The sequence below is a fragment of the Zingiber officinale genome, chromosome 8B (assembly GCF_018446385.1).
Source record: "Zingiber officinale cultivar Zhangliang chromosome 8B, Zo_v1.1, whole genome shotgun sequence".
In the NCBI taxonomy this organism is placed as follows: domain Eukaryota; kingdom Viridiplantae; phylum Streptophyta; class Magnoliopsida; order Zingiberales; family Zingiberaceae; genus Zingiber; species Zingiber officinale.
The window spans coordinates 50201871-50214577 of NC_056001.1; the positions used below are offsets into that span (position 1 = coordinate 50201871).

Sequence of the window (12707 nt, forward strand, 5' to 3'; positions counted from 1 at the left end):
TAGAATATGCTCGACCATGGTTCAAAACCGACGGTTTGAAGACCCTTAACCTAAACCGTCCTAGACGGTTCACGGTTCGCCACATTTCACCACGACTTAAGATTATTATTATTTTTAAAAAATATTTAAAAATTATAAATTTATTAAAAAAAATAAAAAAGAGCTTGCACTTATTTAAGTTGCTTATATGTATCCCCTTAGTGTATAAGGGAATCAAAGTCCATATAGTTAGCTTACCTTTTTACCTTAGGAAGTGACATTATTATTCAGTCTCATTTCCCGTTCTCGTAGTGTTTGTTCCTTCGATATCAAAGTCTTCTACTTCGTCATTTGAAAATTGCATTCCTTGTGTTCTTTTTTCAGCTCTCGCCTAATCATCAAATAATGCTTGCGATTCCAAACAGTCAGGAGATAAAGTAGATCGTTGTTCATCTAATATATTACCTTCGGAACTAAACGTCTGTTCTACTATAACGGTTGACAAGCTAAAATTTCTTTTATGATGATGGAGAGGATGGGAAAATTTTGAGCCTTTTGTGACCATCACGGTAGAATATCGAAATCTAACTTGCTATCTGCTTTACTAAAATCAATAGAAGTCATAAAATAATTCTCAAGTTGTTGTCTAGAACTTGAAGATCCTTGTGGATGTTTTGCTCATTGTTTGAATAAAAGTTGTGCTTTTGTAAGTTTTTAAAGTATTTGTGAGTACAAAAAAAATAAAAATACAACTTTTATTAAAAGAACGGATGAAATGTTCACGAGGATCCTCAAGTCTAGACTAGAACTTGAGAATTATTTTACGACTTCTTTTGATTTTGGTGAAACAGATAGCGAGTCAGATTTCAATATTTTATTGTGGTGGTCATAGAAGGCTTAAAGTTTTCCCATCCTCTCCATCATCGCAAAGAAATTTTAGCTTGTCTAGCGTTAACCGTCGCAAAACAGACGTTTAATTCTAGAGATAATATATTGGATGAACGACGATCTACTTAGTACTCTTTGGAAGCATAAACATTACTTGATGATTGCATGAGAGTAAAAAAAAATGAATACAAGGAATGCAATTTTCAGATGACAAAGTAGAAGACTTTGATACTGATGAACACTATGGGAATGAGAAATGGAAGCGAGTAATAATGTCACTTCCTAAGGTAAAAAGGTAAGCAAATTACGTGAGTTTTGATTCCCCTATATCTAGAGGGAATACGTAGGCAGCTTAAAGAAATGCATGCTCTTTTTTATATATTTTTAATATAAATTTATAATTTTTAAATATTTTTTAAATAATAATAATCTTGAACCGTGAACCGAATCGTAATCGTCTTGGATGGTTAAGGTTAAGGGTCAACCTTCCGGGAACCGCTGAACCGGCGGTTCCGAACCATGGTCGGGTTTATTTTAATTCCTTCAATGCAATTTCTATTGCTTTTCCTTTTGCTGATATAATAGATGGTTCAAGTTTTGATTCCTTAATTGCAATTTGTTTTACTTCTCTTGAAAAGATAGATGATTTTTCAAATACTTTTTCATCCTAGGCATCCTTTTCAGGCTTAGGATTAGAAAACTCAACTTCTACCTGTTCTTCAGATATATTAATTGCTTCACCTTGTCCTTCTTAAGCTTACCCTTATTTTTATTTTTTATTATCCTCAATCTTCAGTACCATCCTCATTCATGAATCACTTGCATTCTGAAACCTAGTTGGTTCCTTACATTTTTTATGGCCACCACTTTTTCTTTTCTCCTCATCATCACACTTCATTTCCTAAACTGATCGTCCACACATCTATTGCCATCTCTACCTTTTACCGTTTTATTCCACTATCATCAATATTTCCTATTCTTATTCATCCTCAAATCCTAACCCCTCACCATTTTGGGTTTCCTACTTCTAGCCTTCATCGTTTTTTCCCCTCTATTTTACTCTGTTTTCTAAAGACAAAATAGAATATTTCTCATGTTCTTTTACTGGCCTTTGTAGCTATATTTCTTTCTCTAGTCTTCAACATTGGCGGTTAATCTTTGTTGCTTGGTCTTCATTGGCAATGTTTTTCTATTTCCTTTTACCATCCTTATAGCTTGAATTTTCTCTATCACTCGGCCTTCATTGGCTTCCTTTTATAAGCTTGTTTAGCTGGATCCCTTTACCAACCTTTATAGTTAGATTTCTCCTTGTTTCTCAACTTTCATTACTGGTTTTTCCTATCTCACAAGTTTTTGTTGCATGTTTTGGCATAAAAATGATAGAATTAGAAGAAGTTGAAAGGTCGAGATCTCTTATTAGTAACCTTGATAAGGTTTTAGGTACTCGGCGCACTCCGGACAAGGTTTTGTGGAAGATGATTGGACACACTAAAGAACAAGATAGGCTCTGTTATGTTAAAATGATGATTCATTTCCCAACTCAGAAAGGGTGCTAGTGTTATCATCCTCCATTAAGTTCTATATGTTAATGAATGTTGCTTTCAATGAACAAGTATCTTACTTCACTACACCTTATCTTCAGGGGGAGGGGCATTGGAAGATAAGAATGGAGATTTCTTGCTCTACTTGGAAATACTTCCAATGCTTAAATCTATGTCAAATATAAACCTTTGTTTGAACCTTGTGCATGAAAATCTCAACTTTGTTATCAAGAATTTGGGACTCGACAAGGCATACTCGAGGAAGAAGATGACTATAACTAACTAATGCAAATTCAAGAATCCAACCCAAATCTCGAGGGTGAGTTTAATGTCAAGAATGCATTTCTGCATGGAAAACTAAAGGAAAAAATTTATATGGAGGTCCCATCATGATATGGAAAATTATTTGGATGCTCATACTGTATGTAGATTGAAAAAAAGTTTTATATGTACTTAAGCAATCGACATGAGCATGGTTTGACATTGTGAGAGTTATGATTGCCATGGGTTATAGACAAAGGAGTTTGAAATCTAATATTAGGAAAGTTGAAATAGTTTCTTCAGATTGAGGTGGCTTACTCTAAACAAACATTTTTATTTCCTAATAGAAATATGCTATAGATCTCCTTGAAGAAACAGGCAAGCCGACATGCAAGTCAACATAAGATATGCAATTAATGTGATTAGTCGATTCATGCATAACCTAAAAGAAGTTCATCTATAAGTAGCTCACCGAATATTACAGTATCTTAAAGGAACAACACTACTAGGAAGGAGGATTCCGTTTTAAAAAAATGGAGGTTTGGTGCAAGAGGCATATATGAATGTTGATTATGTTGGGTTAATAGTTGATAGGAGGTCAACCACCAGATGTGCACCTTTCTTGGTGGTAATCTTGTGACATGGAGGAACAAGAAACAATATATGGTAGCGCGATCTAGTGCAGAGGTTGAATTCCAAGCAATGACTCAAGGCATGTGTGAACTATTTGGTTAAAGATTATCTTAGAGGACTTGAAGCTCAAGTGTGATGACCCATGAGACTTTTTTGTCATAATAACTCTGCGATTAACATAGTTACAATTGAGTAAAACATGATCAAACAAAGCACACTAGAAAAAGTCTGTTATTTCATAAGAATATGCCGTGTTATTAATCTATAAAAGGGGTTAGGATCCTATCTATTGAAGAAGTTTTGATTAATATAATTTCAAATCTAGTCACTTATCAATTATCTAAATAGTAGTTCAATTTTTAAATTAGAGAGTTTGCTAATTTACTAGGAAACATTTGAGCCTTTGTCTTTGAATGCTGATTTTGTCGTAGGTCACACTCCTTTAGTTTTGGTCCTAGTATTCTCATATTTTGCATTATCATTTCCACACCCTATGACTACTTTGGGTTCTTGCCCGTTATCAGTTGTAACATTTTTTTTATTCATTGGAAAAGTAATTGAAAAGGAGGAAGATGTGAATGAAACTATGTTTGGCTTTCAAGAACCAAAAGGAGAAAAAAGATATACCCGTACCTCACTCATCGGAAGGGAAAACCAAAATAATAAATAGACCGTGTTAAATAAAGTTGGTGAAACAATTGTTCGGTATCTTAGAAATGATGACCCAAGAAAGATGCTGACAACTTTAAGTTTAGTTCTTCTTGGCTGGGATAATAATGTAAATTGAGAATTTTAATTCCTTTTGATTTTTGAAACTTTATATTTCAAGATCCTTTAGGAAAATAAGTTAATTAAAGTATTTTTTGATTTGATAATTATCCTATCAAAAGATTAGGAAATTATTTCAATTTTGATGGAGTCCTTTTAGTTATATGATTTTTTTGCTAGAATATTTTAATTTGTTTCAACTTTGTTTGATTGGAGACTTTAAGAGTGACCCTAGTTATGAGGGTTCAATTTTAGTGCTACATATGCCTTCTTCCTTGTCTTCACTAGGAAACTATTGTAAGATCTCCATAAATATAACAAATACTAATCAGTTTACAAAAATATGCCTTCTCAACCACTTGACTTGGTACATTTTAAATGCGTCACTTTTTTTCCTACTTGATGTTTCAACGTCTTTCCATATGTGATGATCTTTCAGTGGCTACATTTTATTGAATCAGGTGCTAACCTTAACATCATTAGCAGCTTTTCACAGACTGTAGTAAAAGGGATTTTTAGTCACGTAAACAACCTCTTCATAATGGAGTGGGGGATGCACATTGTCAAAGTTTAGATCACTGGCTTCACCCTTTTCTACAAATTTATTTTAGAAATGTCAGGGGCATATTCCTATATCTAAGTTGGTCACTATCTCCTGAACTGAAATCATATACATGGCAATCTACATCTTGCATGGTATTTATCCTTTGTATCTTATATTGGATGCTCGTGTTTATTAGGCATGTTGCTATTGTTGCTGATCTATACGCATTTAGTTTCCGTCTTGTCTTTTTTAAGTGCCTTTTCCACATTAGAATATTTCATTTTGTCCATCTGTCAGATGATCATTTTGAAGTGCTTGCTCAGAGTCCAAGCTCTGAGAGCCTACTGCCAGCATAGATACTTGAAATTGCTCAGCAAACCTGATAGAGATCCATTTTAGGTGATTATGATAGAAGCATTTTTCTTGATATTTGACAGTCTGATTGCTTTTACAATGCTGGATGGACTGAAGACATCCGAGAAGTTGTCAATTATCTTCATCAAAAATATCCAAAAGCTAATCTTTTTGCTGTTGGGACAAGTGTTGGTGCTAACATTCTGGTCAGCATACAACTCATTGTTTATTGTTGGAGATTCTGTCGTGATGTCTGCAAAATGACATTTGATTTGATTCAAGTACATATATTATGCGTGATTATCTTCTTTTGACTGTTGCTTCATAATGCATGAATAAGCTTGTATTCTAGAGGATAAATGTTGCCATCTTGGACTTTACTATGTTCTAGATTCAAAGGCTTACAGATCATTTAATGTGCAAAACACATTATTATCATGCAAAACCATTTTATTACTTTTGAGTTTTGAGTACACTTCTCCTAAATCTTCTATAACATCTAATATTGGAGTCTAGTTTAGACTCTCGTGGCCAAGGTTACTTTCATATGGTTGTCTAAAATTTAAATATCACTTGAGATCAAATGAAAAATTTTATGATTAAAACCTTTTGAGGTCGATTTTCTTAATACTCCCCTTCATGTATGTATGTATCTATCTGCAGGTGTACAATTGATTGACCCAAACCCAATAACATGAATTGATAAGATAATGTATCATTTTAACACAGTTAGGATTTGAACCTTAAATCTACACCATGTTAAAGTTGCTTCACTAACACATTTCCGAAAAGTTCAATCTGGACTAATTTATATATTAATATTCTTGATAAAACCAAAGATATTCAAGAATACCAATTTTAATCATAAGCTTATAACTATTTTTATTTACATATTGAGCAAGTTATTATTGTTATTATTATTATAGTTCTTATGGAAACATATTGAGCAAGTTGATCGATCTAATTTCATGGTTCTAATTTGATATATATGCTATGTAAGCATAGGATAGTCTAATTTGGTATATGTAGGTAAGCATAGGGCAGTTCTATTTTTTTTTTCTGACTAGGAGCACCAATAGTCTCCAGTAGAATGCATCATAGTCAGCTATGATTCAGTGGGCCCAATGGGCAACTTTGAATTTTTGAATTGCTATTCTGGAGCATGAATCAAAGCATAAATTATTATACATCTGAATATCATCTTTTTATACAATATTTTGGACCCATCATATTCTGTTACACTGACAATTCATCTCAGATTGTGATGCACTTACATTTTAGTCAACTAGATAGATGCTCTACCACAGTTCCACTAGATGTTATTCTGTGTTCTATTGCAAAATATATCCCTTTTTCAATTCCCTCAGTTATCAATTTCTTCAAGCAATCACTTCAACTTGTTTTTTTTTCACGCAATGTGTTTTCTTATTTTACAATTTTCCTATGTTACATGTTTAGGTGAAGTATCTTGGAGAAGATGAAGGGAGCACACCTATTGTTGGTGCTGTATCTATTTGTTCTCCGTGGGATTTAGTGGTCAGTTTAACATTGGTAAAAAAATTTATTATTTCTTAGGAATATTATTCTATATGTTTCTCAGGTTTCTGTTTCGAATAACTTAATTGACTGCTATAGGTTTGGCCAATTTAAATTGCAATATATCCTTTTAAACTCATGAGATATTTGTTTTTTCTAAGACTTTCTTCTCGTTTTTTCTTTCTATTTTTGTTTCTTCTTGGAGATAGTCAAAATTAGTCTCTTTTTTGTACCTTCTGTATTTTTTTTTTACAAGTTCTGGCTTCCAAGCTTGTGGATTTTTGTTGAAATTCAACTTTTTGATACATAAGCATAGTTATTGAGGTTTAACAGATGGATGCAAATTGCATTGATGTCACGATATCTTGCAGGAATATTACAGTTTTAATAGTACTTTTTTTTTGGGGGAAGGTAAATGTTTTATAAATGTCTCAAGAGAGTACCACTAAGAGCCTATAATCAAGAGCATACAATCATGATCACTAGAAATCCACAAGTCGATACACATGTATCTATAGATTGTGGAACATCCTATCAACATTGGAAACAAGATCCTCAAAACGATATATATTACGAGCTTCCCACAATACATAAATCATGCTTGAAACAGCAAGGTGCCTTGCTTTCATGATGCGGCTTCCGCTTTTGTAGTGCTAGCTGAAAATCTGGAATAACTCTTCAATTGTTCGGATCTCATATATGATGTCTATCAATCTCTTTACCTTGTCCCATAGAGCCCAAGTGATAGGGCATTCAAAGAAGATGCGCACATTTGATTCATCTTGCAGCCGACATAGAACACAAATCTTATTCGGCTCATATGTCCGTAGCTTCCCATGTGCAAGCAGCCACACAAAAACTGATGCTTTGGCATGAGTTTTGACCTCCAAACCGCCGATGTCCAAGCTGCCACAGGCCCCCTCGGCTTGAAAAACTCATAAGCATTGGTAGTCCCACTTTTTTTCCCAGCAAACCACTCCAGCAGTGCCATATTTGTTGCCCCTTGCTCGTGTAGCCTCTAAACTATTTGATCTCTAATGTCCACCAACCGCTTGATCAAAGGACCTTCCATGACAAAGGTTAACTCCCTTGATGTAATGTCGATGAACCCACCTTACCCATAGTGAATCCGTCTTGGATTGAATATTCCATAGAATCTTATTTAGTAGAGCATTATTCCAAAGTACTTTTTGAATAGATGAAACATTGTCTTCTTGTTAAAATTATCATTGCATGCATGTGTGTGTTTAAAATACCCAATGTGGGACTGAACTGGCAATACAATAACTCCAAAAAGTTATTTCACACAAAAAAAAAAATTAACAAAGACATTTGACAATGATAAAGCCAAAGAAACAATACTAGAGCAAATTTAGTCTTCAAGATGTGATGCTTTGAATTGAAGGCTATATTGAAGTTAATGATATTTTATGAGGACTGGATCCTTTTTCTCTACTTCCTCTCGGGTTTAATTAGATTTTGAAAGAGATTGCAAAGTGAATTAAATAAATTAGGGCTCCAATTTCTACTCTTGAGAGTATAAGTTAATATTTTGAAGAAATTCAGTAAAATTTAATATTACTCCAACAGATGAGCATGTTAAAAAGATCCCAGTAAAATTTGGCAACTACTTGATAGAAAGAGGATACTAAAAGAGAAGAAAGACAACCGATACTTTGAAAGTAGCAACCTATGAAGAAATTGATATAAAATGAAACTATAAGTGAGATTAGGATTCCAATCATCTACCTTGAGGTGTATAAATGTTAGAAGGTGACTAAGTTGCCAACTATTTTATCCAGGAGAGGAGAGGTCGGAAACTACGAACAATAACTATTTTTGTCAAAATTGCAAACAACTAAGATAAGGGTTTGCAAATATAAGTGAGTCAAATACTAATCATTTACTCAAGAGTGAAATGTCAGAGGAAATTGAGTTGTTAATCATATTTTACTTTGAAAGAAAATGATATTAAAACCAACAATACTAACTACCCAATGTTCAATCATGCACACGAAACAAGGAAAAAATAAATGGATGATGAGTAAAGAGTTAGAGTTAGTGGTCCTAGCATGCGACAAAAAGGAATTACAAAACTGAAAAATTGTGAATAATAAATTCTTTAAATTTTCATTTTTTTTGTTCTCCCTAAATCTTGTAGGATCAGTGGCACAACTAGAAGGTGTGAATAGTCAAAAATCTTAAAATAAAAACAATGGACTACTCTTATATAAAATACAAGGCTTACATAAAGTTAGAGAGATACAATGGAAATATAACAAAAATAAAAATTTGTTAATGTGGTTTGGATCTTGGTTTTATTTCACGCTTGTTAGGTGAGTCACTTCTCAAAATCCCACTAAAATTGTTCTCCTTCAAAATGTGGAGAAACCTCATACAAAAACTTTTCTATGAAAAAACACTTGTAAGAAAGCAACAACTTTGCATAAGTTTGAATATAAACAAGCTGGTCGAGCTCAACCTTTAACATGATTATACCAACTAATCTTTCTCCCCATTTAATGAATTTTTATACTACTTTTTTCTTTTAATGAATTTAATGATTGTTTCATCCTTTTCTTATTATGCCTTCCTTTTTTATTTATGTCACCGACTTCTTTTCCTCATATGTCATTTTGTTACTTATTTTTCTTTTTAAAAGAACTTGTTGGGTTTGGATTGACTGTCCCATGCATGCTTCATCTTGTATGATGTAGATGAGGAAATAAAAACTGTTGGTGCATGAGATGTAGACAACCATGCTTTTGTTGCATACAACAGTGAGTCAAAATGAGGAGATGGAGCACAAAGGACAAGGAAAGGATACACAACTAAAGAAACGTTCGGGGATCTTCTTTTAAGGTGAATAGGTTGCTGATCTTTTTACCTTTGACATTGAAAGATGAGAGTGGAGGGGATGCGGTTGAAGGAGCTGAGCAAAAATACCATGAGTGTGGACACTACTCTTATAATCGAGCAAGGACATGGTTCTGGCAAGGAGCTATTATTGTGCGACGTCAGGTCTTGCAGCAAGTGTAACCCAGTGAATATCTTGGTTCGGCTCTTGCACAGTAGTAGTGGATTTTGGGTTTCTAATAGAGACAGGAGCAAGTACATTGCATACAAGGATGACTAACTGGACCTTTTAACTTGGTTGAGGAAAGGGAGACATAGGAAGGAATTCGGATTTTGTTGACGATGGAGGTAGAGAAGGCTACCCCTTCATTTCAAACTCATAGTCTCCTCCTAAAGGGGATTGAGGAAGGGAGAAACCCTTACCTAACAGTCTAACACACAATCTCTCTGATACTAAAGTTGAGATAGATGAAATATTGTATATGTATTTGTTAAAAGAAAACTATTGCATCATATGTATAGAACTTGACATAATAAGCTATAATTAAAGTATCCAAAGCGAAACTAAACTCACAACACATTTGACTCCAATGACTTGATAACTAGAACAATGCATATAACAATTTGAAGGCCCTATAAATAACTTCGGCCACCAATCATCCTTTCAATTGTATTTATCTTTTGGATTTAATTTTTAATTTGCTTGGAAGTTTCTAAAGCAAATGCCCTTTCTTTGTTTCCAACCCTGAAAAAAGTTTATTGTGTCTACCAAAAGGTGATTTCTCTCCTAATTTTGCAAGGTTTTAATTATGTTTGTTGGTAAAAAAATGTTTTTTCTATTTATGTACAGACTTGATGGAGAAAAATTTTATACTTCTGTGTCATTTGATTTTGCAATTATTCTGTTCGTATATGTTTATTTTGTAGTAATAAGAAAATTAAAGACACTTTCACGAGTATCATTCTTCCAACTTGTAAGAGGTGGGATGGATTCCCTGGGCAACGAATATCACCCACGGCGCATTACACAATTTGAAAAACTTGTGATGCTGGGCCATCCGCTAGAATCCATTTGCATTTTCCGATTTATGCTAATGATTGGTGGAAAACTTCCATGGGATGAGTCGGTCACCTCCATGCTTAGTTGGATCATAAGAGTTGGATACCTCAATTATCAAAAAAAAAAAAAATCTTCCAAATTGTTTCTTGCTGAACCTTCTTTTGATGCAAAGGATTAATATGGTTTGACTAATAGGCGCATTTTTCTTCCCTTAATAAACACATTCCATGTACCATATTTTTTTGTTGATAATCATGTAACCCAACTTGAACCTTTTTGTAGTACTAACTTTAGGTTTCATCTTGTTGATATATATGGTATTTTGTGAATTTTGTAGGTTTGTGACAGGTTTCTTAATAGAAAGCCAATCCAACAATTTTATAACAGAGCCCTAACAATTGGTCTCAAGGATTATGCCAAATTGTATGTTCTGAAATCCTTGTAGTAAATGAATTTAGTCAATATGCAGATCCATTGACATTTAACCTAAGTGCTTAGTGTTTTATCAACTTTTTATTACATTAAATTAATTATCAATACATATTTCATTCTTCCAATATGATGCAGACATGAGCATGTCTTAACTAGGCTGGCAAACTGGGAAGGCATCAGACAGGTACACACTGATTATGTTAAACCATCTTAATAGAAAGTTAACCTTTGTGAATTAGTGAGTATTGGATTTACAAACCAATTCTCCAGCATCATTCTTCCTGAACATAAATTTAATGACTGCATACTTGGCTGTTAAGTAAATAGACAACAAAAGAAAAGAACTAACACAGATGTTAGCTAGGAGAATAAGATATTTCCAGGAAACTTCTTATGCGTTTTCTTAATCAAACCATACTACAACCTTATGTCCTAACTACCTATTCTAATTGACTATGTGGATCTCTGTTGGTAAGGCAACCTGGCCTATAGTGGACATATCAACATCAATGCTTATAAGGTTTCACATTTTTCTCACATGGTCTGGCCTCACAATCATCAATCCTTTTTCATTAAGCCTACGAACAACATTGCCCGTTCCTACACAAGCAAAGTATCAATACAGATATAAGCAAACATGTGTCAAACTTCAAGTGTGTTTGGTATTGAATTCACAGACAAACAACAATAAAATCAATCATCTTGTAACTTCTTCTGCAAAGAAAAAGAAGAAAGAATCTTAGGTGCTGTATCCTATTGATGAATACAGAATTTTGTTTAGCTACTCAACATCAGTGGAATTACGTTGTGAAATTGGTAAGACTACGAGAATATGAAGCAATATACTAGCCTGCATCCCTCTATTTTAATGAAAAAATTAATGAGAATTCTTATGGACAAGAAACTAGCTATTTGTTCCAGTGGATTTTAATTGGTTAGGTAAAATTTGGATTAGTATGTACATGGGTGATAGAAGTGTGACACTGTGCACTATGGTTTTGCTGGACAATTTAGCTGGTGGGTTGGTGAACTTATAGCAACAAATGATAAGTATGTGGTCACTCTCCTTAAAGCTTAATTCGCTCCAACAATTGTTTAAGATTTGATGAATTTCCTCTCGGACTTGACTAGATCATTTGCTTTTCTATGATTTGTGCCAACAAAGAAGAACCCATAATTCACTCAACTTGGCGGTGAAGAAAGGGTATTTGTGTGTAATTTTGTGAGTGAAGAAAGAGTATTTGTATCATTGTATTTTCCATCCACTGCTTTATGCCTGATTTGGTTGTGACCGATTTTGGATTCAAAATCATCCGCTGATTGATTAAGTTTTCCTTTCTGCTTAAAATTTTAATGAAATAAACAATGGAAATTTTTCTTAGTTTTCCTTTCCGCTCTCCCAAATAAACAGACCATAAGTGACTTTGCTTTGCATTGAACTCAATGGCAATGGAATGATGAATTTCACTGTAGCTGACCCCAGATAGTTAGAATGAACATATCTTGATGATGATGATTTTGACTTAGGATGAGTAGCTTCTTAGCCTCCATATTTAGGAGACAAATTTAAACTATCAATGGATAAATAAAAGACACTATAATCTTCATTCACATGGGAAATTTTAACAATTTTGTTTTAATATTTGGCTAATTTATGTATTTTATCCGTTTGCTATTTTTTTCCTAATATATTGTACTAATATTCTGTATTCTTTGTTATACTACCTAAATTTGCATTCTATACTCTTGCTCTTACTAGTCATGCTTGGTCCGGGAATTTGACAATCATGCCACTCGGGTTGTTGGGAAGTTTGAGGTAGTTTCTTCTCACTGTATTACTTGGATTGTGTTCCAT

At 33.7% G+C, this 12707-nt stretch overlaps 1 protein-coding gene across 3 annotated transcripts in view; it reads left to right on the forward strand.

The window, feature by feature from the left end:
* LOC122015537 (phospholipase ABHD3-like) overlaps positions 1–12707 on the forward strand; it is a 31020-nt gene that overhangs the window by 16958 nt on the left and 1355 nt on the right. For 2 of the 3 annotated variants that reach the window (XM_042572489.1, XM_042572491.1), the window contains 5 exons: positions 5052–5174; positions 6427–6519; positions 10758–10843; positions 10988–11036; positions 12612–12668. In XM_042572489.1, the coding sequence (XP_042428423.1) occupies positions 5052–5174; positions 6427–6519; positions 10758–10843; positions 10988–11036; positions 12612–12668 (408 nt within the window). The remainder of the gene's footprint in view (positions 1–5051; positions 5175–6426; positions 6520–10757; positions 10844–10987; positions 11037–12611; positions 12669–12707) is intronic. The other variant, XM_042572490.1, reaches the window with a different exon arrangement.